At 58.3% G+C, this 26,284-nt stretch overlaps 1 protein-coding gene across 3 annotated transcripts in view; it reads right to left on the reverse strand.

Moving 5' to 3' along the window:
* CASZ1 (castor zinc finger 1) overlaps positions 1 to 26,284 on the reverse strand; it is a 159,072-nt gene that overhangs the window by 37,859 nt on the left and 94,929 nt on the right. Inside the window, exons 1-2 of one of the 3 annotated variants that reach the window (XM_050787768.1) lie at positions 18,087 to 18,263; positions 17,664 to 17,702 (exon numbers count right to left, since the gene is read on the reverse strand). In XM_050787768.1, the coding sequence (XP_050643725.1) occupies positions 17,664 to 17,702; positions 18,087 to 18,135 (88 nt within the window). In that variant the 5' untranslated portion in view covers positions 18,136 to 18,263. Of the gene's footprint in view, positions 1 to 17,663; positions 17,703 to 18,086; positions 18,264 to 26,284 lie in introns of those variants that run through there. The other 2 variants (XM_050787786.1, XM_050787777.1) reach the window with 2 other exon arrangements.

The raw sequence follows: 26,284 nt of genomic DNA on the forward strand, positions 1-26,284 counted from the left end.
GGGCCAAGGAAGGAGGGACAGCAGGAACCCCTGATGGCCACACAGAATGTGTGATCTCAGGGTGGCGACAAACCCATGCCAGCCAAGTGACAGACACCAAGGCCCTGCTGGACTGGCCCAGACACCCGCCCCCCATGCTGCTTCTCATTCCCTCTCCCAGAAGCCCTGCGCCCCCGCTGTTGTCGACCACGTTGAGGCAGGGCCCCCGCCTGTCCGCTGCTCATCCCTGTCGTTCCTCTCCAAGGAGAGCCACCGCAGAAGCAAAGCTCTCGCCCCACCACACAGCATCAGCCCTAAAAAGTGACCTTTCAATAGAACATCCCCAATGCAGGCTCTTTCCACCAGGACAAAGAAGACACCAAGGGCCCCCAGGAGGCCTCTCCACCATCCTCTGAACAAAGGAGCTCTCCTCCTGGGCTTCTCCATCTCCCTCTGTGCCTCAGTGGGCCAACCTGCCTAGGGGTACCCTGGGATCCTATTTCCACAGCAGCCTCCCACCACCTTGGTGCCTGCCCTGGACCAGCATCCAGCTCAGAAATGAGCCCCCAACCCAGGGCCAGCAGCCCCATAGTTTCCTGACGAGGGCACCTTTGCTGGTTCCTCCACATCCCAGCCACATAGGCCAGCAGGAGCCTCTATGAGGCCTGCGTGGAGGTGTGATGCTGGGCTGGGCCAGAGATGGAGGGTATCAAGGGCATGCACTCTGTCCTGGCTGAACCCCATACTGCCTGGCTCTGCCACTGCCTCTCGCTGAGGCCCCTGTGGGCACAGCCAGCCAGGGGGTGCAGGGCCCCACAGATCTCAGTGTTGCCTGGGCTCTGGCACGTAGGACGTGAAGGAAAGCCAGCAGCTTTTCTCCCCCTCTTTCCTGGGCAGAGCCCTTTGGGGCTCCATCTCCCCCCGCCTCCAAGATGAGTGAGTCATGGTGAGGGCAGAGTGGAGGGTCGCGACAGAGAGCTCAGGAGGGGGCAGGTGAAGCTTCCCAAGCCTCCAGCTGCTCTGCTCAGGCTGGAAGGAACGCCAGGAGCTCACACTCCCTCGCTGCTGGAGGAGGCAGACTGAGTCACCCAGCGCCAAAGCCTTGCTGGAGCAGGAGGGGGCAGGAGAAGGCGCCTTCAGGGTCAGGGGAACGACTGACAGAGGGCAAGGCAGAGGGTGTCTGGGTGGCACCAAGGGGGCAGGTGGGGACAGGGGCCTTCTCATGGGTACGTCTAAAATGGGCAAACAGGGAACCAGTTGCTCATCCTGACCCGCTGTTTCTAGAATCTGTGTGTGGGCCACGGCAGGGGCGTGGCAAGTGGCTCTGGCTGGACACGGAGCTAAGGAGGGCAGCCTGCACTTAGGTCCCACACACCTTGGGACAAGGGACAGCTATCAGGGTGGAGGCTGTCCTAGGTGCACAGAACTTTAGACCTGGAAGGGGACTGAGGTCCAAGAGGCTGAGAAACTTGGCAAAAGCCCAGGTCACTCACTCACGAGGACTAGACAGCTCCAGGGGCGCAGTTCCCAGTTCCCAGTGGGGGCCCTCTCTCGCCCAGCAAATCCGATGCTACACATTTCTGTTTCAAAGCAGAACTTTCCGCAGCCTTGGAGATTGCACCAGGCCCCTTGGGCCCCAAATACCACAAGGGCCCCCTGCTGCGGAGAATTTGAGCCACACATGACCCAGTGGGCAAGGACCCCAAATGGCTCCAAACCAGCACCTGCAGGGTGCAAGGCCTGGAACCAGGCTCCCCCACGCTCTGGGGGAAGCCAAGTGGAGGCTGGTTGCGTGGCCTGGCTGACCCACCGGAAATGGGTAGGACGTGTGTGGCAGAGGGAGGGGACCTTTCTCTTGCAGTGACTGAGACACTGAGACCTTCCACTGCGTGCTGAGGGGGAGACAGGGCAGGCACTCTCTGGGGATGAGAGGAAAAGCCTGGACCAGAGAGAGACCTCGGACAGCAGGCCCAGCCCAGGGGAGGTGGCAGCGTGGGCAGCAGGTGGCAGAAGAACGCTGGGTGGCACGCCACCCGCCCTCCCTGCAGCCTGTCTCCACAATCCCCATGCTGAGGCCAGCGGCGGCGACCATGACGAGGACATGAGGGGACTAATTTAGGAGTATTTTTAAAACGGTGGCCCTGGTGGAGGGCTTGAGCAGTTGTCAGCCATCTGGAATAAGGAATTACAATCACCTCCCTAATCCTATATTCCCTAAACCCTAAAGCTGGTTACAGTGCAAGGAAGAGGCAGCAGGTGGGTGAGGGTGGGGGGGTCTGTTCCAGAAGGGGGCAGAGCCCAGGGAGGTGCCCACAGGCCAGGGCAGCACCGCCCCTGGGAGGGGGCCGGGGCCAGGGCTGAAGATCCCAGTGTCCTCTGAGCCCCTCCAGCTCCCCCACCCGCTCACGAACACTCGCTCCCTGGGCCGCGCTGGCTTGCGCAGGGGCCGTCAGGTAAATTAGATCTGAAAGCTGACAATTTCTGACCATATTTCCTTGATTATTTCAAACAAATGCACAGCAGCCGCTGTAAGGAGATTAAAGTGACATAAACGTCCCGAGTGGGAGGGGGGAGGGCAGAGGATTCAGGTCACCCCCATCCGTCCCCCGCCTGACAGACGCTATATCGCTATCCAATCCAATAAAAAATCCCCCCCTTTTGCTTTAATTAATTTTACAGCTAGCTTGCTTAATTACTTTCAATCAAAATCCTCCTGCCATCGCAAAATTAGAGATGGTTGAGCTCCATTAGCCTAAATTCTTCATTTCCATATAGAAAAGAGGCTGTCTGCAGAGCCAGCCTGGGCCCCTGGCAGGACAGACGCCCGTCTGCCCGCCCGCTGCCAGCCAGCCCACCCCTGGCTTCCGCTCTCGGGCTATCTCTGGCCTATGTGTGTCCCCTCACTCTCCTCCACCACTGCTCCCTGGGCCGCAAAGAGCTGAGGTTCAGGAGGGGTACCCGTTGCCCCGACTTCCCAGGATTCAAGAGGGGACTTTGGGGCTGGCACGGAGCTCCCCACCAGGGCCTGCAGCTTTTGATGAAAGCATCGGCTGATCCTGGGAGCCTGCTGCCCTGCCAAAGGGCCCCTGCTGCCTCCAGGACAGAGCCTAGTCCCAAACCTGAGGCAGACAGGTCTTGGGCTATCCGCACCACCTGCCCCAGGAAGGGGTCCCTCTCCCAGCAGGGCGGAAACACCCCAGCCCTGGACTTAGGCCCCAGTCAGAACAGACCCCTGGAACCAATGCCACCCAGGGTTCCCTCTGCCGATTCCTGCCTGGAGTCATTGTTCACCATCAGGGCGACTCGGGCCAGCTGTCTCGATAGTGCTACCAAGCAATGTAGCAGCCCCCACATACTCTGGCATTTTCCTAGGGGCCCCCCACAGGCCCCTCCTCCCTATCCCATAGTCCTGGTTCCCAGCCTGCAACAGCTGCACCTCCACCCCCAGCCTGGGTCAAGTGGGTGATGGGTCTGGGCTCTGTCCACATCCTGTGCCTGCACGGGTGCCCTTCTCCTCCCCTCCACCTGCCTCATCTTCACAGTCCCCAACCCCAACTCTGGAAGCTCCACTTCAGGTTTTCCATACTACAACCCCGAGTGTCACCACAGGGTCCGGCCCAACCTGGGCTCCAGCTGATTAAGGATCTGCAACAGGATGTAGGGATTACAGTAAAACCTGGCTCCGGATCTGCAGGGGCAGCAGGCCAAGTCCTGGCCCTGGGACTCCCCTCCCCTCCTCTTCCAGCATCCCTACCCACTCCCCATCCCAATCCCAGCTGCCAAGTAAGGGAGGAAGGCTGAGCCTTCGGGGACTCCTGGCTGGAGTCTGGGGGGTTCGAACTGACAAGGGGTGGCATTAAGAAGCCCAGGCCAAGTCCTGCAGAAAGGCTGGGGTGGGGTAGGCTGGGGAAGGGGAGTGATGGCTTTATGCCACCAGGCTTCCTTCTCAGGGAACCAATGTGAAGGTGGGGTGTCCTGGGCCGGACCTCTGGGCAAAGGCTGAGTAAGCAGGGAAGGAAGTGCCCTAAGGGCCAGGAGAGCCCCTTCCAGGCAGAAGGCCTTACCACGCTGCCCCATGGCTCCGGCTGGATGGCACAGGGGGCGGGAGGGGAGGGGGGGTGCGAGGCTGGCTCTGGAGGTGGAGGGAGGAGCTGAACTTGGACCTCTAGGGCCTGTCTTCTGGACACCAGGGACCACAGGTCAGTCTGCAGGCTCCTCACTGGTCCTGCTCTAAAGATGAACTCAAGTCCTCTCCTCCTGGCTTGGCTGAGCTTCTCAAATATATCCTGAGGAGCTACTGGCACTGCCCCCTCTGCCCTAGGGATCCTGGGAGGATGGTTTCGGGTCTCAGGGGGTGCAGTGTCACAGGCTCCAGCATTACTGCTTCACACCTGAGAGCACAAAGGGTAGGGCAACTTTGGGCTGGAGGAGGGTGTCCAAGAGGCCACACCCTGGCTGGGCCCTGAGGTCAGCAGGTGAAGAAGGTGAGGGGGCAGGCGGGCAGATGGACTCGCTGCTAAGCCCAGCTGGGCCCTCCTGGGCTCCGGTCCCTCCATGCAGGTCTGAAGCCTCCCTCCCACCCCCCTATCAATGAGTCACTAGCAACAGGGACTAGGAAGCGGGAACGCAGACGCAGCCCCAGTCTTTGGGGACACATGCTCACATGCTGACTTCCTGGGTGTTCCCCCTCCCACTGGGGCAGGGATGGGGCCTCATACCCATCTTTCTTCCTGTCTTTTTTTTTTTTTTGGAGACAGAGTCTTACTCTGTCGCCCCGGCTGGAATGCAGTGGCACGATCTCGGCTCACTGCAACCTCCACCTCCTGGATTCAAGCAATTTTCCTGCCTCAGCCTCCCAAGTCGCTGGGATTACAGGCGCCCGCCACCACACTCGGCTAATTTTTGAATTTTTAGTAGAGACGGGGTTTCACCATGTTGGCCAGGCTGGTTTCGAACTTCCAGCCTCAAGTGATCTGCCCACCTCGGCCTCCCAAAGTGCTGGGATTATAGGCAGGAGCCACTGTGCCTGGTCTTTTTTTTTTTTACCTTAAAGTCTTTTATCCATCACCCTCACCCCCCTCCTCACCCTGACCTCCATGCCTGGCCCAGGTGGGTCCGGGCGGTGGAAGGGTGGATGGAAGAGTATGTAAGGGGTCAGTTACTCAGAGATCAAAGGGCACAGCCCAGACCCTACTCCACCTGCCTGCCAGCCCATGTGGGGCAGCACCGGCCTCTCCCTGCCAGGCCCTCAGCATGCTGCCCCGTCAGTGGCGGAAATCGCTCCTTCAGCTTAGCGCCCTGCCACTCCTCCTCCTACACAGCCTTCACAGGTCCCAGCTGACATTTCCCTCTCTCTGGGCAGCCTCCCGCGACCGTCGTCTCCCTCTGTCCTCACTGCACCCCGTCCTAGTCTTAGCACTTTTGTAGGAACTTGTTTAATTAGCCCTCTGCCTCACCAGACTGCAAGATCCCTGGGACGAGACCACTGTTTCAGCGCGGTGTCTGGCCCAACAAATATTTACTGAGCGAATGTGGAAAATCCAGTGCTTCTTGAGCTCATGAGGGCGGCGCTAGGCCCCAGGGACGTGGCCTGGCTTCTGGACTGATCCCCTCGGGGCTCCAGGAACCTTTCCTGGAGGGGTGGGGTGGGGACTCCCTGGGTGGGACTGAGCTGAAGCCCCCTCTCTTGGGTCTCCTGCCCTCTTGAGCCCCAGGCTCACCTCCAAACGCCCTTCACAGGGCTCTGCCCAGAGAACAAAAGAGGCCCCAGTTGTTCCCACATTTCTCGGCGAGAGGAACAACTGTTGCTGGCCAGTCCCTTTCTGAATAAATCCTGCAACTGTTTGCAATGAAGTGCGACTCTCTCCCTCCACCTCCTGTCCCTGTCCCAAAAGGAGAAAAGGAGATTGAAAAAAGATGGGGGAAAATCCCATATCAGGCCCCACCATCTCCCTACACCCACTTTCAAGTTTGTCTGAAAATGTTATAAACACAACACACAGGGACAGCCACCTGCTGTCCCAGACAACTGGGACAGCCGCAGCTAAGGGTGAGGCTGTGAGATCAGGACCCAAAAACAGGAGGTGAGACAGTGAAGGCTGGAGGGAAGTGGAGGGTGCTGGGACGGGGAGAAGGGGCAACGAGAAATATCACCGTGAAGTGGGAGAGGCAGATGGCAGGGTTGTACTCAGCCCTGCACGGGCAGAGGAAGGAGGGTCTATGGACCAAGGGCCCGGGAAGGCTCCTGGGGGCCCGGTGGAATCCGGGAGGCAGGAGTTTCCAGTGGGGCAGTGGATGCCGAGAGGGGAAGGAAAGGAGGGAGAGAAGTTGAGTGGGGAAGAGGGAGCGAGGTCTATTAAAAACCTCTCAGTGCATAACACAAAATGTCAGGGTTTATAGCTTCATTCTTGGCTTTGCCGGGACTGAGAACCCTGAACAGAAATGTCACCGCTTGTCATGTTTAATCACCTGCTGTTTGTTAACACCTTCCCTGCAAGGAGCCTGTCTCAATCTGCCCCTGGGCCCCCCAGGGACCCGGAAATAGAAAACATCTCCTTCTCTGGGCTCTTGGCCCTGCCTAGGGGCTCTTCAGCTCCATCTGAAGGCCTCCCGAGGAGCCCCAAAGTGATCCTTCCTATCAGGGAGGCCAGGGAAAGGGACCCCACATGGCGCCCTGGAGGTGTGGTGCGCTTGGTGTGGTTGGGCTGGGGCCTGCATCCCCCTGCTGCTTGTGCCTGGCTCTCCAGACCTGTCTGTCCATTCTAGCTATTCCACTCGGTCCCCTAACCCTGCGGGTACAAGAAGATAAATACAGGAGAGCCTGCTCTGATCTCTGCAGCCTGGAAGTCACCAATGTGTCTGCTTGAACAGCAATGGTCACATAACATCTAACAACCAAAGCCACCATCCTTCCAGTTACAATCGGATCACACCATCTGGGGTTCTGGCTTGGCTCTCTGAGCGTGCTTTCCTGGGTTGTTTAGACTAGGAATTCTCAGCCCTACTGCCCCACGTTCCTTCCTCTGGGTTGAGGGTAGGTGTGGGGGAAGGGCAGCGCAAATCTTCCCCACCTTCTAAAGCACAGTGTGGTCTACACTGGGAAAGAAGCCGGTCCTTTTTCAGATTACAACCAAGCAAAGACCTGGGCAAACTCAATACAGCCCGCAGGCTAAAACCCCACTTGGGACAGCTGCCTGCAAAGCAGTGAGTTGATCCTGTGGAGTTCCCAAGGAAGTCCCATCACCTCTAGTAGCAAAGAAAGCCAGTGGGGATACCCACCGCTGAGCTGAACTGAAAATGGTCTCCCAGCGAACCAGGTAACGGTAAGGTCCCCATCTTCCCTTCCAGCAAGGTCTCTGCTTACACAGAAACATATCCAGTGAACATGCATCGTGAACCTGTCTCCTAGGAGAATGCCTGTTTGGTTAGACATGCTTCCTGAAGGGCTTTGCGTCCAGTCCTTTCACTTCCATTTCGCCAGAGAGACAAGTCGGAGTGCGTTCCGCCCACCTGCACCCCTCCCCTGCGGACAGACGGGAGCACTCGTTTCTGCAAAGATGGGCACTCCGGGATGCCTCTAGAAAAGGAGGCTTTCCCCCAGAAGCTCAAAATGCATCTGCATCAACAACTACAGTTTATCTTGCATCCCTGCAGCCCAGGGATGTGTTCGAAGACTACAGGCGGGGTATACACGGGGGCCACAGACATCTGGGGACGTGGGCCAGGCAGCACGGTAGATACCCATGGCTGGAAGCCTGTGTGTCCTCACTCAGTGCTGCCATTTGGAACAGTGCTCAGGGGAGCCCCGCACAAGTCCTCTGGCATTTAGTGTTTGGGAATAAACCCAGCACTATCTCAGGGCCTCCAGCTTCCCCGCTTAGGAAATGGGACAGCTCCTTGTCTTCCTCCGAGGGAACCGATGAGGAGAGATGAGATGTTAGGTGTGGCTGTCTCGGAAGGAAGGCGCTGATAAACTTACGGTGGTGGGGGAGTGAGGGGCTGGGGGGTGGGGGTTGCCTTGTCCGCATCCTCTCCAGAAGCCCCGCCTGGACTGTGATATGTTGGGGGAGAAGGCTCAGTGTTAAAGCGGTGGGATCGCAGCTGCAAGCCCTTTTTTAGGCCAGGTCAAGCTTCCAAGCAGTGCCCTGCCATGCCTTGCAGGGGGCGGGGGGGCACAAGCATGCCCACCCCAGCACATGCGCCTAGCGGAACGCAGCAGCCTGGGAACAAGTTTTGGTAGCGCGAGGGGGTTTAAGTGGAGCCAGCCGCAAGTCCCCCTCCTGGACAGAGACGTAGTCCATTCAGGAGGTGCCTGGGCTCTCCAGGACCCTGAGGGTGGGACCATGTCAAGTAGCCCATCCTCCTGCCTCCAAACAGGGCTGACTAACCCTCCCAGTTTGCCCAGGACTGGGGGGGTTCACACACATGGGTCTTTGCAGTTCTGGGCAAACTGGGGTGGTTGGTCATCCTATTTCAAGACACCACGAAGCTGACCACACGGTCTGAGAGCTGGAAACTCAGCCCGGAGTCTAGCTCGCATCTGCTCCTCGGGTCTCACACTCTCGGGTGTCAGAAATCCTCTCTTTCCTGGGCGAACTGATGACACAGGGCCTCTCATGCCTGTGGAGGCCAGACCTGAGCCTTTCCCATCTGTAGGTTTTGAAAAGCTGGTTCCTGTCATTGAGAGGGATGCTGAGCACACATGGAATGTGTCCTCCCAACTCAGCCGCCCATGGGGGAGCCCACAAGGAACCCCCAGCATGGGACCTGGCCCAAAGGTCCTCCTGGAATGGAGTTGTCTTGCCTGAAACCCTTGCATTTATCAGATGAGCATGGCCTCCCCGCCAGGCCCCCTGGTATAATCCTTTCATTAATTTACTATTACATGGGAAATTACTCCTTACCCAGGAATATAAGTTTTCATCTTATTTTAAGTTAGATTCTTAAAGCAATTACCAAGGCATCTGGCGATGACTTCACCGCTGCGGCCGGGCCCCGCAGGGGAGAAGGGCGGCCCTGAAGCTGCACAGGCCCTAGAGGGGAGTCTGGGGAGAACTGGGAGGGAAGTGGGGGGCACCCTGTCATCTCTGATATTTGTTGTTTGTGGAAAAACTCCTTTCCAGTGCCACCTGCCCCATGAACCCGCTGGTGACAGTTGCTGAAAAACCTCGGCAGCTGGGGCCTCGGGAGCATGCTCTATTTTTAATTGTTTGATCAGAATATTCACTCATCTAGGCCCATTCCCAAGACGCATTTCCCAGCCAAAGGGTTCCCCCATTTCCCACACCTTCTTCCCTCTCTCTCTCATCAGAAATCAACTTTGAAATTAATAATCAGAGACACAGACCTCGGTGAGTTTGTCAGGAAGCATGGCGTTGGAGAGAAGGGAGGCTCCTCCCCAACCTGGGAGCCCTCAGAGTGGCCTTGACTGTTTTCTCTCTGAGCCACTGATCCTCAGCCCCCGGGCACGAAGCTGGCCCCGCATGGCCTGGCATTGCTACGCCTGTCTGAGCCCCACCCTTCCTGGCAACAGGAAGACCCCAGCCTCCCTCTGTCTACTCTGCCTCTGCTTATTCAAAAACCTCGGGGGCAGGGCAGAGGGGCTGGGGATAGCCAGGAAGCTCCTGGGAAGGACAGGGAGGGGACACTGGGAGGGAGGCATGTGCCCCCGGACTCAGAGGGGCTGGAAAGAGGCTGACTTTTCATTTCAGCTTCCATTTACTAGAGGAAGGGAGCCCACAGGGGCAGCTGCCGGCCTGTCCCCCAACCAGCAAGTCACACAACCCAGCTCCAGCTGGTGTCACTGGGGCCTGAGGCAGACCATGCTGCTAGGAAGAGGCTACTGGGGCCAACCTGACCCCGTGGCCCCCACCTGACCCCTTCCCAGGAAGGGCTCCCCACCCAGCACGGGGGGCCCATGGCTGCCTGGCCGTCCTCTCCTCTCCTTATATGCCCTTGGCCGCACCACTGTACTCTTCCCTCTCAAGGTCACAGGGCCGTCCACACCAGGAATATTTACTCACCGGACTGGCCCTGTTAGCAGCACTCACCACAAATATGCTTTCTGATAAAGTTGGCAGAAAAAAAATTCTAGAGCTCAAACCAATGTCAGAAATCATCCCCTGCCCCTGCCAAGGGAGCACGAGGTGGGGCCTGGAAACAGGTCACACACCAACTGTGGGGCAGCCCTGGGGGTGCTTGTATCACGCCCCCTCTCCCCTTTCTCCTTCCTGTTTTACCCGGGACAGCCTGTTGCCCAAGGGACCAAGGGCTGGGGACGGGTAAGCTGAGGACTGGGTCTTGGGGGCACTCGGACCTCTGGAGGACGAGGCGGGTAGGGTGTCACCTGGGCTGCCCCCCAGGCCGTCTCAGCTCACTGCGCCCCTCCCCGCCACCCTCTCTTGGTGCACAGGGGCTCTGCATGTTTTTATTACCTGTTTGACTCACCGCCTTATTGCTTCTCCCCTTAATGGGGCCGTAACCGTGGAAACGAGGAATAAACGGCCACCAGAAAATGAGATGATTAAACAGGTCACCCTGGCAAACAAACTCAGCTAAGGAACCTCTGGGGGTGGGGACGCTAGGCTGCCCCTCCCCCACCTGTGGCCAGAAGGCCTGGACCAGGTCCTGACCACACTGTCCCACACCCAAAAGGAGCGGGGCAGATGCTGTGGGGCGCCCCCTGCCGGGCAGTGGAGAGCCAGGTCATCCTTCTGCGAGGCAGCCCCTGGCTTCCTGTGGCCTTGGGTTCCCAGGCTGAAGGGGTGACAGAGAGGGAGGCACTAGGCTAGAGGGCGGTGAGGATCACAGCTGTGGGGAAGAGGCACTTCCCAGTGACAAAACTTGCAGGAGCCTCTCCCAGCCGGCCTCCGGGAGGCCTCCTGCTCTCCCACTGCACTAGGGTTCCCCCACCTAAAGCTCTGCCCGGCTCCTCCAGTCCCCCATTCTCACACAGCACAGTCCCTCCCAGGGCCCCCTTAGCTCACCGAAAGAGCCCCATAACAAAAGGCCAGGCGAACTTTGGGAACACCTGGTCTCTGGAAACACAAAATGTGTCCGTTTCCCAGCCCCCGCCTTCTCCTCCAAAGCCAGGCAGCGCCCTAGCCTCAGCCAGGTGGCATCAAGAGAGGGCCCTCTTGGCTTTAGGAAAGCTCTCAGCAGGTGAGTGATGACAGCACCGGCAGGGCCCAGAGGGCCAGAGGAGACCCCAGAGTCAGGCCTGTGGGACATTCTAAGAGCAGATGCCCCGGCCAGGAGTGGCCCACACACCACGCCCGGGGCAGAGGCCTGAAGCCCTGGCGCCTGGCTGGCCCTCAGTGTGGGTGTATCCCTGTCTTTCTGGTCTCACTCCCTGCCCTGGGTCTGTCTAGCTGGAGGGATCCCGGAAGCAGGGAAGAGAATGAGAGATGGTAGACATGCAGAGATCTGCTCAGGAGGAGAGACAAAGGGGAGAGGGAGAGGGCAAGGGAGGAAGTGGAGAAGGGCCCGGATCACCCTGTGGCTGCAGCCCTCCTGTCCCCACCAGGCAGCAGACTGACCTCCCAGTCCCAGGCCATGGCCATGGTTAGGAGTTATTGTGGGTGCCATTCAACCATCCCACTCCCGTCTTTATCCTTAGCGTTCCCCTACCCCTTTCACGTCATCCCAAATCCCAGCCTCGCTCCTTCCTGTAAACCAGGCTCTAGAAAGCTCTCAAGGAGCTAAAACCCAGGTCCCAAGGGAATCGGCCAACATTTCCTGCCTTCCTCCTTCTGCCCCCACTAAGAAGCCAGGGAGGCACTTGGGGAAGAGGCACATCAATCAATCAGTTCCACCAGCACTTACAGCGGGAAGGCGTGAGCCCCGGCCCATACCAGGCCTGGGGAGGAGGTGGCGGTACACCAGCTACCAACTAATGGTCACCGTTAGGAGCAGCCGTGGCAGAGGAAAACAAGGGCTCTGCCCGATCTCCTGGGGATCAGGGCATATGAGTCAGAGTGCTGGGTCCTGGCACAGCAATGTCACAGGTGTACCCAGAGCCTCAGAGCAGCAGGCCCACAGCCAGCAGCTTCTCTCTTTTTCCAGGGCCAAGGGGGTGTGAGGCTGGAAAGGTTGCACAGGGCAAGAAAGGTAGCAGGGAGGGCCCGGCTTTAGGGAGCTGTGGGTGGCCTGGATGAAGAAGACAGAAAGATGTGGTTGCACAATGGGAAGCAAGAGTTCTGCTCTTGGAGGGGGAGGGAGGACAAGGCACAGAGAGAAGGGTCTGGCTAGGAGTCTAGAAAGCGTGGTGGCGGAGGGAGGTCCCTTAAGGCCATTCTTTCACAAAGCTCCCTGGCCCCTGGCTCCTTGGCCTGGTCGGACAGCAGACCGCTCCTCTCCCTCCACTAGGCAGATGCTGCCAACACAGGGGCCCAGGCAGTCCTCATTTCCGTCTCTCCTGCTGCAGGAGAGCCTCCCATGCTTCCTGGGTTTCAGGCCTCGCCTCCCACATGGGTCTCTCCCCCAACAGGAGACCACACATCCTGCTGAGTTGAGGGTGTCAGGTGCTGTTCTGTGGCCAGGCAGCCAGAGGGGTGTGTGCTAGACCACCAAGCTGCTGCCCTGCACAGGTGGCCCCGGTGAGGCTGCCCCCCATCCTTTGCACACCGGGGCCGTCCGCCCTCCTCCCGCTCCCAGCTTCTCTCTACTCATTGTACCCTGGCCCAGCTACCCCAGAACAGCTGCTGCTTGCCGTGGGGACCCACAGGCAGTAATGATTACAGCGCAACTTCCTTCCCCCTCTGAAGATGAGGAGGAGGAGGAGGAAAAGGAGGAAGAGGTGGTAGCAGTGGCCAGGGTGGTCAGGGTTTAAAAACCAGCTCAGGGAAGGCTGTGTTAAAAGGTGAGCCTTGGGGCCTGGGGGCATGGGGGGTGGGTCGGGTGGAGGAATGGCCGGAGCCCTGGAAGAGTGTTGGGCCAGCCGTTCTAGAGGGGGCTCATGGAGGCTGGGGCTGCACCACTGACAGGGCAGGACCCAGGAAGAAGAGAGGTTGGGGCCAAGAGCCTTTCCAAGCCCCACCCAATCCCCTGCTCAGGCAGTGGGCATGGCCTTGAGCCAGGGTAGCCACTTTCACGAGGAGATGCCGCCGCATGGCTCAGCCCTCCAAAGGTGCCTGCATTTATTTTATTTTTCCATCATAAAAACTCAAGCTGCAGCCCAGCTAGATTCCCAGGCTGTGGGGGCTGGGGGAACACCAGTAGTACCGACAAGGCCAGTAGAGAGGTCTGAGTAACACCCACACTCAGTGCCTTTCTTGGAGAGGAGAGTGAATGGGTTCTCCTCGCTGGTCCCTACCAGGGAAAAAGGGCCGGGGGTGGGGTCTCTCCAGGGAGCCTTTCGGACCTGCCCCTCTGCCTCTGCCTCCTGTTGGGGAGGAAAGGCTATGCTAGGCCTTTTGCCTCAGTTTCCTCTGATGTCTTGCAACTAGAACCAGGGCTGGTTCAAAGGGCCACTTCACAGCCCAGAGCTGCCTGTCTCCAATGCTTTCTACCAAAGAAAAGGTCCAAATAATGTGCTCCTCACCTCGTCCACTCACCCCCTACTCCCGCCCGCCAAGACTGCCCCACTGAACAAAATCAAGTTGGGAGTCAGCCAGCCAGAGATCTGAAAGGCCATCTGATGCTCAAGTCCCTCCAAATGTCACTAACTGGTGCACAGCACAAACGTCTGTTCGAATGGTACCAGGAAAACCATGACTTCTGAGATGGCCCATTCTGTCCCGGGCTCTGACAGCTCCTTTCTGCCAAGATGGCCCCAGAGCACCTACCCCCTGCAGCAGACTGGCAAAACCCGTGCCCAACCTGGCTACAGGGGCTGGCCCCAGCTCAGACTGGTTGAGTGGGTGTATCTGGCCAAGTAAAGGCTGGAGGAAGGAAATTGAGAGCAATCTGCTCTGCCCTAAACCCGGCTTGGAATCTCTTCCTCCAGAACAGCACAGGAACCTTCTCAATCCCCGGTGCCTGGCAGGTCGAAGGTGTAACCAGAGCTAGTGAGGTTCCTAGAAGCCTCCACACTTGGCGAGGCTCTGGCCTTGACCTGGCGGCTCATGGAAGGTCTGATCTGAAGGCAGCTGACATTCAGGGTAGGAGGCTGAGCAGCACACACGGGGGCTGGGTTGGGAATGCCAAGTTCTTTGCTCTCTGGGCTCAGACACCATCTAGAAGAAGTCTGTGGCCTACCTCAAGACAGTATGCTCTCAAAGCATGGGGCTACTGAGAAATTCCACTCTGAGAATCAGGAAAATGAGCCAGCCTGGCCCAGCTTCTGATCCCACGCTTCCTGGCCTCCCCACAGCTGAGGCCTGGGTCATCTGCAATGGGGGGTCTGCTGGCAACACAAGGGGGTCCTGGCCTGGAGCCCCAGAAGGAGAAAGAAGTAGGCCAGGCTTCCTCCCACTGACCCACCTTGACAGCAAGGCTGCAGCCACAGCGTCGCATGGACAGCGCTGTCCCTCACCAGCTCCCCCTGCAGTCTGTGGCCATCCCTTTAAACTTGCCCTCTTGCCTCTTTGGCCCTTGACCTTGTAGAGCTTATCTTGGCTCCTCCGCGCCTTGGACAGCCCCACCCTTTCGTCTCAAGAAGAGAAGGGGCAACTATCACCAGATCCCCACAAGTCAAGGGCAAGAGCCTGCTCAGAGCTCCACCCGTGTTTCACCGCCATTTTCACCCTGGCTTCTGGTTGTGTTCAGGGCCTGGGAATCAGCCTGGTGGGGCCTAACCCTGGGAGCTTCCCAACTGCAGGATGGATATACCTGTGTCTGAAAGCTTCCTCCCTTCTCCCCTCCCCCCTCCCAGCTCCCTCCCCCAGGGAAATCACTCTAAAAGGGCCTAATGGAACTATGTCCTCCTCTCTTCCTCTCTCCCCTCTCTCCCTCCCTCTCTCTCTTTCCCTTTTTTTTTTATTAGCATTTGTGGAATTTATTCCCAAACTCTCCTAATCTTCCGTACACAACCATTTGATTTGCATAACCCAACCCCCTCTCATAAAAACTGGCTGCTAGTTTAATTAAAAAATGTAAATTTGCTGTCATCTCGGGGCCTGGTGAATTAGGACGACATCGGCATTTTTTATTGCTAAAGACGTCCAGATTGATCCAGCCCTTGGCTGAACTATGGTTGGGGAAAGGGGGTCCACATGGTCCCTGAGGGTCCTGAGGTCCTGTTGTCCCCTCCTGAGAAGGCTTGGCTCTCCCACCACTGGCGTCCTTATGGCTGAAGGCCTTCAGGACCTAGATGTGTCCAGGGCCGTAGGGCATGTTAACCTATGATCAGAGGTTTGGTGGGTCCATGATGCCAGCAGCCCTTCAGGGCCTGCACCCCTGGCCATGGACTGTGTCAGAGAGGCCGTCGGCTGAAGCTGCCCATGCTGCCCCCAGAGGAAGGGACCCTCACTTCACCAGCCATGAGCCCTGGCCAGAGATGAGGCCTGCGGCCCCGGCTGTGTCCCGTGTGCACTGTGAAGTTGAGGGAGCTGTTCCCAGCTCCTGAAGATGAGCATGGAGTCAGCCCAGGGACCCGCTCAGAGGGGATCTCAGCATCCTCATCTGCTTCCCTTTTTTGGTGAAGTGGGGGGAAGAGTGCTTTTCTTCTGAAGTTCTGAGATTATAAGTGAAACTTCCAAGTTCAAAGAAGAGACTGAGATGGTATCACCAGATGACTCCTCCAGGAAACAGTCAGAACTCTGCCACCCTGGGCCTCCCCTCTGGCCAGAGTCCAGGCCTGAGTCCCACTGGGAGTGCTCTACTCCAGCTACAGGAGGAACCAGCTGACCTCAGGGTCCCTTCTAGCTTCTAGGAAAAGTTTCCAGAACCTGTCCCTGGAGTCCTGGGAGAAGTCAGTCTCCCTAAGGCCCAGGAGAGACACCAGCAGAGGCTCTGCCACCTGCCTCCTACCAGGGCTGGGAGGCCCTCGCTCCAGTCAGGACACCCTAGAGAAGGGCTTTGGAGTACTGTCACCACGACAGACTTGGAGGGACTTGTTGGTGGATGGCAGGAGGATGGACACTGGCTCCAGCTGGCACTCAGGTTAGGAGGAGACCGGCCAGAGGGCCTGCCTTCCAGCTCTGTAATGCCTGGGTCCCTTGTGCTGGCCCACAAGCAGAGGCTCGCCTGCCCCAGGTAGGGGGGGGGTGCCTTGCCACCAGGCCCATCTCTGAGGTCTGCTTCTTGGCTGGGATGGGTGGGGCCCCATTTCCGAAGAAAGGGGGTGGGGCCTGAGAGGGAGGTAATGAGACACTGATTGGAGGTGGGGGTGGGCAGGTTCTCTGTGGGAGTGGAGAGCAGGGAGGGGCAGGGTGGTAGCCATGGCCCTAGACACCTTTACCACTTTGCCCAGCAGGGGGTGTCACACCCTTCCTGGGCACAGAGGTCCTGAGGCCCTCCACATTGGACCAGCCAAGATCACACCTGGTGTCACACAATCCTCAAACTCTGCAAATGACACCGCCCTTCCCCCTCGACAAACACAGGCTCTTCTTCACCGGCCATCGTGCCACCTATCCTCGGCCCCTCAGGGCTGCCTCCTGTCTCTCTGCCCACTCCCCTTTGACCTTAGAAGGTTAGATATCAGCTCATGGGTCCCAAGGGCCGATGCTGTGAACTTGGGCCTATTATAAACAACAACGCTAACAGCCACCAGTATCACCTATCCCATCAATGAACCAGGAGAGTTCAGAGATCAGTCTCAATGAACGATCGGGCTGTTTGTTTCTTTTAAAACATTTAAGAAGACAGCTGCTTTTGTAAGCCTCACATGTAAGGGTCCTGGTCAAAATTTGGTTTCAATAGCCAGGGCCCATGGGAAGCCCGCAAGAGCTGAAGGCAAAAACACTGGAAAGAATTAGATTAAAACCAAGAAAACACCAAAATCTCAGGATAAACTGCCCCAGGCGAGCACCAGGCCTCCTGGAACCCCTGGCCTTGTCCCACAGGAGGCCCCCAAAACCTAGATGCCTACGCTGAGTAGTCCTTCCGGTCCATCACCACCCCCCAGGGTGGGGGCTAAAGAGGTGGGTGGGAGACAGTCCAGGGCCCCTCACTTTGAACTGATAACAGCCACCTCATCCCACAGATTCTCAGGTGAAAAATACTCATTAGCCATAATAAGCAGCTTGATCATCCGACACAGCCTTGTCCCAAATAAATTAAATTCCTTTACCTTGAGACAGTCGCCCCGAAACCAGACTAACCACCTTTCCCAACAGGACGCTGCTTTCAAAAACTAAACCACCCCCCACTAAAAAAATAAAAACACACACCCCACAGCCAGACACACAAAGATCTTTGCAGAGAACAAAAAAAAAAAAAAAAAAAAAAAAAAACACACACACAGAAAAAAACACGAAGCCATACAAAAAACACGGAGAACAAAAACCCCACAAAAACCCCCTAAATCCTCTCTCTGGGTGCCCCCCAGCTCCTGCTCCTCTCGGTTCTTTCATAATGACAAGCATCACATTAGTCACAGCCTCTAAGCAAGTGGCAAATAACAACAACAACAGCCTCAGAAGTCGCCGATCCCGAGGCCGGGACGCCGGGAGGCAGCCGCCCCGACCCTCCCGGCCCCCACCCGGCCCCGCCGCCACCTCATTGGGCTAAAAATAAGAACTTCCGTAAAAGAAGCGAAAGAAAAGTGAAAGAGCCGCCCCTGCGTTCCCACCGGCCGGTACCTGTTCCAAGATCCATTCTCTTCTCCTTGGTCCCAAACTCTTCGCGGAACGCCACCAGGGGAAGACCGGGAGAGAAGAAACACGGGGTTAGCGTCTCGCGGGACCCCAGCCGCCCGCCCCGCGCGCCCCCCGCCCCGCAGGAGCGGCCCGTCCAGGGCGGGCGCCGAGGCCGCGGCGGAGAAACTTTCTCCTCCGCGCCGCCCGCTTCTCACGCTCGGCCCCGCACGCGCCCGCGGCTCCGCGCAGCCCGAGTTTCTCCAACTAAGGCAGCAACTCTCGGCCGGCGCGGCCCCGGCTTGGGGGCCCGGGCCGGGGGATCCGCGAAGCCCAGAGGCGCCCCCGTCCCGCCGCCAGCGCCCCGCGCCGGGGTCGCCGCCCGAGACCGCGGCCCCCGGGCCTCCCCCGCCCGCGCCCGGTACTCACCATAGTCGGAGAGTCGAAAGCCGAATTCACTTAAATAATCAACTTTCATAATACTTAATTAATGCCTAATTGCAACTGATTACTCCCCGAATAACAAGTTGTTTTAAAGCCCTGATGTCATTGCTCCTGCCGGTAACACTCAGGGTAACAGTTTGGCAGGAGGGAGCGGGCGGGCGGGCGCGGCCGGGGGCGCTGCCAGGAGCCGCGGTGATTGGCAGGGCGGCCGCGGCACCGCCTCCTCGGCCCGGCCCGCGCCGGCCCCGGCAGGTGAAAGAGCAGAGCGCGGCCCCGCCGCCGCCGCCACCGCCGCCGCCGCCGCCGCCGCCCGGTGCGCCCGCCCGCCCGCCGCCCGGTGCCGGAGTGAATGGGCTCGCGCTCGCTTGCGCCCCCCGCCGCGCGCCCCCGCCGCGCGCGCCCCCCTGCGCGCGCCCGCGCCGCACTGCCAGGGCGGCCGGCCCCATTGGCTCTGCGATTCCCCAAACCTCTGGCTCCGGGAGGAGGGGGCGGGGACTTGCGCTCAGAGCTGGCGGGAGGGGACTCGGCTCGGGTCGGGGAGCGCGGCCGGAGGACGGCGCCCGCGGGCACGCGCCCACTCTTGCCGGCCGCCGGCGGCCGCGCGCGCGCTCGCACGCTCCCAGCGGCCGCTCGGGCCCCGCGAGCGCGACCGACGGCCGCCGCGCGCGCCTGCCCTACGCCCCGCGCGGCCGCGCTAACTTTTCCGCGAGGGCGGGCGCAGGTGTGAGGCGCCGCGGGGCCGCGCCCGCCGGGCCGCGCGCTCCCCTGCCCGCTGCCTGCGGGCTCGGGGCTCCTTGGGTAGCACAGGGATTTCGTGTTCCCCTCACAGCAGTGGCGGCTCTTGGAGCTGGAGGAACAGGAGTGCGGGGCTAGGCGGGTCAGAGCGCAGTCAGGCCCGCGCGCCCTCGCATCCCGCTTGTCCCCAGCCCTGGGCCTGACGAGCGCCGGCCTGGGACACACCGGCCTGGGACACGCACTGGGGTCTCCTCCGCGTTGCTTTGGTTTTGCCCTTAAAACTGGTCCAAGTGTCCTCCCAGAGCCTCCCCGGTCTTTCGGTCTTTCTCCCCGCTCCTCCCTCAAAGTTGGGCCATCTGCCCTGCAGGCCAGACGAATGGAGATCGGCCCCCCCCTTCCCCCACAGCCCCCGACCCAGGATCCCGGCCATCACTTGGGCTTCCTCCCTGCCTTGTCCCTCTGGCCTCTGCCCTAGGAAGGGTGCTCAGCAGAGCACAAGCACCCTCAACCAGGGAGTCTGAGGCACATCGCGGCTCCTCCTCCTCCCCGCGCCCCCACCCCCCACCGCGTCGGGATCTGGGGCCAGGCCCTGTCCCCTTCAACGTGGAACCTCATATCCTGCCAGCCCATGGCCAGCCAGGCGCTTTGTGCTCCCCTTGCTCCTCCTCCTTTTCTGCCAGAGAGGGCAGTTTGAGGGGTCTCCCCACCATGCACAGTGCACCATGGGACATACCCAGATGTCCCTGCTGCAGCTATATATTTTGAGAGTCCTTAAATGTTGGTGACCTAAGTGACCCATCCGGCCCAGAGGGGCTCACGGAAAGAGACGGTGGGGTGAGCAGGGCCTTGGGCAGCCTTGCTAAGGAAGGACCTGGCTCTCCGTCCCTTCTTCACCTATCCTGCTGCCCTCCTCACCTCTCCCCACGCTCATCTTTCACGAGGGGCCACACTGCCTTCAGATGAGGGGAGGGGAGCAGGGCCCAGGCTTCTCTGGTCTTTGGACAGCATCCAGCAACATGGCGCTGGCCTATTTTTGCAATAATTTCTATTTTGCAAAGGGAGGGGCCAGGGAGGCCTTGGGGCAAAGACATCAGGGAGTTAACAATCTACTCTTTCTCCTACTTTCCCCTCATTTTTCTCCTTTTTTCCTGCTTGCTCTATAGTTCTAAATGGCCTCAAACGGAGCTGGGCATCCCTCCCCTACTCCACTGCCCTTCCCACTGCCTTCCTGGCCATCCCCACTCCTGGCCGTCACACAGCCCCATTGGCTCTGTAATTCCCCAACCCATCCCTACATAGGAACAGCAGCTGGAGAGGCCCAGAAACCTTATTGAGCTGCCCCTGGCCCCAAAACCTCGAATAAGGGAACAAAACTACCCCAAGTCTAAGCCTGGGAGTATGACTGCCTGTACCGGGCACCCAGCACAGAGGACTGTGTGCCTCTGCTCCCCACATGGGATCTCAGAGAGGGTATCTGTGTCCAGGACCACTGGGGGGTACACACATGCCTCTGGGTGTTGCCCCTAGTGACTCCCCAAAGCAAGGAATCGTAACAACAGGCTTGCAGCTCTGGCTGGTGACAGCAAGTGATCAATCCCCACCCCAATCCTGAGCCTCTGCTGTCCTGTCTGGGCAACTGTGTGTAGGAGGAAGCCTGGAGGCAAGGGGTAGAAGAGGTGATTTCTGGGTGCATTTGAAGATGTCTGCACAGATGGGGAGCTCCTTGCATACGTGACCCACATAGCCACTGGCTGGCTCGGAATGTCCTCCTCGGCTTCAGCTGACAGTGGTCAGAGCCTGACCCCTGAGGAGGGTGTGGAGGGGAAAGGAAGCATATTCCCTCTAGCTGCCCAGGCAGAACCACCTGGATTGGCCACCCAGTAACTCTGGGGCCTCAGGTAGACAAAGGCTGTAGAGGAATGGCGGAAGGGACAGGACTCGAGAGAGCTTGGGGGACGGCAGCCAGCGGTGGAGGGAGGCGTGGGGATGCCTGGAAAACCTCCGTTCTGCCAAGTCCCTGGCCAGGTAGCCACAGGCCGAGTGGGCCCTGCCCAAGAGGAAAAGGCCTTCCTCTTGGAGGAGCAGGGGTCAGAGAAGCAAGGAACAGGCCAACTCGGAGTGCAAGGATTTATGAAGGTCAGAGAAGAAGGCGGGGGCTTCGAGGTCGTGGGGTGTGAGTCAGAGGCTGTGTCATGGAGGGGTCCCCAGATTATGCGCCCCCCCTTCTCTGTCTCTCTCTCTGAGTGTATCTGCTCGTACCAAGAGGAGAGGTATCTTTTGAGGCTATGGCCCATCTTTGCCTTGAGGACTCCAACATGGTGACACCTGAGACCCCAAAACCAGGCCACAGTGAGGACCTTCATGTCTGGGACTCAAGGGATGGAAATCCAATGCCATAATCTCTCCTGGTCTTGAGTCCCCAGACCCAGAGCCTCCAGCTCCTCCTGAGACAGCCCACTCGCAAGAGAAAAAGAAGAGTGGAAGTCAACCCAGCGGTCTCCCCCAACCCAGGCTCCCCACCTCAGCACCAAGGAAAGCCATCCGCCCTTCCTGTCACACTGCCATCGCTGGTTCCTTCCCCCCCCCCCCCCCGCACCCCCAGGTTGCCCACTCACTCTCTCTCCCTCCCCAGCCTGGAGTCTTCTCACTCACCAGCCTGTTTACACACCAGGTATCTCATGCTTTATCTGCTCTCATTTTGAATTTGTAACTTTCACATAAACTTGAACAAAGCTCCTTTTGTTCTGGCACCCCACCCCAGGATCCCAATAAACTGGTTCCATCTGAGGCGACTGGGCCAGGGCACAGAAGCCTTGGCCAAAGGACTGCGTGTGCCTGCGAACAAGCATGTTCGCACCTGCGATGGAGTCCGTGTGTTTGCGTGTGAGCCCGCTCCGGGGCCGATGGAGGGAGGGTATCAGGAAAACTGTGAGCCAGCGAAGTGGACGGGAAGCGTGGGGCCCGAGGGAGGGCAGAGCCAAGGCACCACGGCACGGCCACGGGCACAGGAGGTCGTGGGCCACAGACAGGTGGGTGTTGGGGCAGGGGGTCAATAGGATGAGAAGGAAACAAAGGGGAGAAAGGAGCCACAGCGTGGGTGGCGGAGCGAGGGCCGCGCCGAGTGTAAGGCAGACGCAGGGATTGCATTATGGCAGGAGAGGGGCTGGCACAGCCGCACGCTCGGCCCCGTAATCCTGTTAGCCAGCAATCTCCATTCCGAAAGAGCTTCATTTCTTTGTGAATATTTGTAAACTAGATATCTAATGGAAAATTATAGGAAAATTATAGTGAAATTCATGACGGAGAAATCCGATTATCCCTAATTCAATTATGCCATCTTAGCCCACACAGCACATTTCCCATTTTTTTCCCATAAATACCGATGCCAGGGGTCCCGGTAATCAAATAAAATTGAAAATCATCTTCCCATTAAATTCAATTAGCCGCAATTTCTAAAGCCTATCAGAGATTTTAATTACTAAATTATAAAATTCTCCAATGCTAAATTGAAACCAAAAAAATTGCACATCCTTATATTTCAGAGAAAAAAAAAAGGGCCAGCAAAATCCTTGAAAAATGCCCTCTTCTCTGTGGCCGGCTCCGAAGCAGCCTCCCCACCTGGGAAGAGGCTCACCACTGCTGCCTACTTGTCCAGCTGGGGATGAAGCCAAGGGACCATGGAGGGGCCCTGGCAGGGGAGGGCTGAGGGGGACTGGCTTAACAGAGGGGCGAGCCGCACCTCCAACCCCAGCGAGCTTCTCCACACTGGCCTTCCTCTTGTGGGCTCTCCTGGCTCCTGAGAAGTCCTCAGCTCTGTCTCTTACCAGGAAGCCTCTAACTCCCAGCGTCACCTTCTTGGCCCATGAATTGGGCTCAGGCTTAGGTCACAGCTTGGCCTCGGGGCTCTGTGTGGCTCCAGGACAGCGGACAGGAGGCAGCCAGCTCTTACCCAAGCACAGGCTGTCTAGCCACTCAGCTGCCCCCTGCCCCGCACCCATGGCCTGGCCTGGGTTGGGGGTGGGAGCAGGATGGAACCTGGGGTTGGGGGTGGACGGGTATCACAGCATGGCTCCATGGTCCAGAGGCTGCTCGCTCCAGGGTGTTCTCAGGGGCCTATGAGGCCTGGCAGTGTACCAGCCTCCAGGGAGAAGAGCTGGGGATCGACATGGCCCAAATCTGGCCTCTCCCTGCACTTCCAGCTCATCCTCCGTTCTCCTTACCCTCTCCTGGGAAGTCAACGGCCCTGAACTGGCCAGAAGGAACGCCCTTGTGCCCTGGGAGAGGCTCACACTTTCCCCCCATTTCCTTTTAGGGAAGTGCTGGCCACAACCCCAAACAGTAGCCCCTCCTCTGCCCCCACCCCCACATCCCACTTACCCTGCTCTAAAAGCTGCTCTCAGAGTCAGTAGAGCCTGGGGAGGTGGCATCGGTGGGGGCATAAAGTGACCCAAGGTCTGAAAGTCAAGGTAGGTGTTTGGGTGGGCAGCTGGCAGCCCTGGCAGATCCAGGACAGTCGGCAGAAGTCTTGCCGTCAGCCCAGCACCCAGGGAGCCGGGAGCAGGTTTAATTTGCCAGGCAGCCAGGAGTGCCAGCAGGGGAGGCACCCGCAAACAAAACAAAAACAAAAAAGTTAATTATCTTTGGCTTTTTCTTAATAAATATCCAAACTGGCCCGGCCGGATCCTCCGCTTTGGAGGGAGAGAGAAGAAGGAGGAAAAAACCCCAAACCAAAATCCAACAGGCTGATTCCCTTGTGTTTCCCTTCCCTTTTGTCTCGCCCTTGTAGGTTTCTCTTATCAGAAACAGCGATGGTTTCACATTAATTCCCAAATTTTTGTGAGTTCAAGAGTGTGGCCGCAAAAACTTTAAAAAAAAGTTTTGGGGTGGAAACGTGGAGTGTGAGAGAAGAGAGGTAGGTGGAAAGAAAAAGGTGAGAAGGAACAGAAGAGAAGCAGAGACAGAGAGAGAGAAAGAGAGCCAGAGAAAGAGAGAGAGAGAGAAAAAGAGAGACAGAGAGAGAGAGAAAGACAGAGACAGAGAGAGAGACAGAGTATGAAGCAGGGGACTGGGCTAGTTGGGTTGCCCTGTGGGCCTGGCCCAGCCTGTGGCCCCAGCCCGGGTGGGGACCTGTTCTGGAATGTCGGGTTGGCATTTTGTCTCAGTTACAATGATCAGCTGCAGGAGATACGGGATTTCTCATTTTAAGCTCTGAAACCACTTAGTTTTCTCTGGCTACTTCAGCTACCCTGTTGCCGCTGGTTCCTGCGCCAAGCCTCCCTTCTAGGAGCAAGGCTGGGAGAAGCAGAGGGAGGGGTCCCGGGAGGGGAGGCTGGCTGTCCTTATGGGAGGTATGACGTTTTCTATGTGGAGTTGCCAGCGTACCTGGGAAGAAGACACGTGTGCTCCTGCCTGGGTCTAGGTGTTTGGATGGTGTATGTACACGCCTGAGCCTGAACTGTCAGACACACATGATAGGCACGTGTGTGTCAGGGGTGGGGTAGGGGTCAGCCAGGGCATCAAGACATCCCTCATGGAGGACCAGCTCTGGAGTCTCAGTACCTGGGTTCACACCCCAGCTCCATCTTCCACGGGCTCTGCTCTGTGAACCCAGGCACTGACCCTCTACCTTCGCACCATGTTAAGGAAATCATCATTAGCGGAACCCTAGGTCTGCCGATGGTGGCGGATGGAGAGGGACTGCTAACGAGTACAGGGTTTCTTTCTGGGGGGATGAAAATGTTCTAAAATTAGATAGTGGTGATGATGGTACAACCTAGTGAATATACTAAAAACCACTGAATTGCACATTTTAAAAAGGTGAATTTTATGGTATATGAAGGATACCTCAATAAAGTGGTTATCAAAAAGTGGGGGAAAGACGGGGGACTCATATTGGCACTTCCTGAATAGAGTTGTTGCCACACGGCACTCAGCCCGCATACAGTCAGTGCTCAGTAAGGATTAGCTGTTAATAGGGATCAGTCCAAGGCCTGGGCTAGTGTCCATGGGTGTATACCGTTGGAGCTTACAAACGTTTACTTGGGCCCCTGATGCCAGGGCCAGCAGGTTGTCAAGCAGCTGAGCTGCCCCAGGTGTCTGGTGGGGCTCCTGAGCAGCTACTCCCTGGCAGGGAAGGGGGTGTGCGGCCCTCCTCCCGCCTCCCGCCTGAGTCCCTGGAGAGGAGGCTGCCCACCGTGGCAGGCGGGTTCCCGTGCCGCACTCTGCCCGTCTCACAGACACTCATATTCTCCGTGTGCAGCAGACCGTGAATTCACCTTCATACTAGTTACAGGGTTATTTAGCTTCTCCTGATGCTGACAATCACAAACTTTAATTCTCTGCCTGGCTTCTCCCTGCTGTGCCCTCTGCCCACCCCCAAAATCCTTGGGAGAGGATGGGAAGGACTTAGGTCTAGCTCCCTCTCGCCAAAGCTCGCCCTTCAGAGTGATGGAGTGATGGGAGGAGGGGGGCGGTCAGAAGGAGGAGATGTCGGGCAAAGGGCTGGGGGGAGAACAGTGCGGGAGAGAGGAAGTACCACTAAGGCTAATGGGAGCTTCCGTCCTGCTCCTCCAGCCTGACACTAATGTATTCAACCTGACATCCCATCTTGTCATGAATGAAGACTCGGCCGATCAGGCTGCTGGTTTGAGGGCTGGCAGCCTCGGCCGGGACAGACCGGGGCCAGGGCTCAGGCCTGGGGCTGAGCCCCTAGGACGAGGCAACTGGCAGGGGGCTGGCTTTCCTGCCTCCTGCTGAACTAACAGGTGCCCATCCAGGAGCCGACCTGAGGGAGCCCATTCCTACCAGCCTGACAAGCCAGGCCTCGGTTTCTCCTACTCCCCCAGCCCATCTCCTGTTGGGCCAAGCCGTCCTGCCTATGGAGGCTTCTCTTGGGCTTCTGGCCCCGCTGCCTCGGCGGCATCTCTCTTCCTTTGCGGGAGGCAGGTGGATCTGCTCAGAGCTACTGCCAAACATTAGACGGGAAATAAAGACTCTGAGACATCCCCTACCACACACCCAAATCACACAATCCTGAGATGAGCACGGGGGACAGGTCCCAACCCAGGTGACACATGCCCGCTTCCTTGCCTGCTGGGAGGAGCTGCTGCTGCCCGGCTCCCCCCTGGCCAGCCCTGGTGGGGTCTTCATCCCTCTCTTGCCTTGGCTTCAGCAGATTCCCTGCTTTCTATCTGCCCTGTGCATCTGCACCCTTTCCAGGAGCAGGCCCAGCTTCCAGCAGGTCCACAGAGGCCCCCCGCTGGCTCAGAGGCCAGTGAAGGGCAGAGATCTCAGACCCCTCCTCTTATCCACCACCTGCCTCCTGAAGTGGCCACATTGTCTTTCCCCAAAGCCTCCCGGGCTAGTGAAGTGAAGGAGGAACGATTTGCTTTGAGAAGCATCTGGGTGGAACAGGGGACTCTCACCCACAAAATCCAAGCTGGCCCCAT

The sequence above is a fragment of the Macaca thibetana genome, chromosome 1 (assembly GCF_024542745.1).
Source record: "Macaca thibetana thibetana isolate TM-01 chromosome 1, ASM2454274v1, whole genome shotgun sequence".
NCBI classification, from domain to species: Eukaryota; Metazoa; Chordata; class Mammalia; order Primates; family Cercopithecidae; genus Macaca; species Macaca thibetana.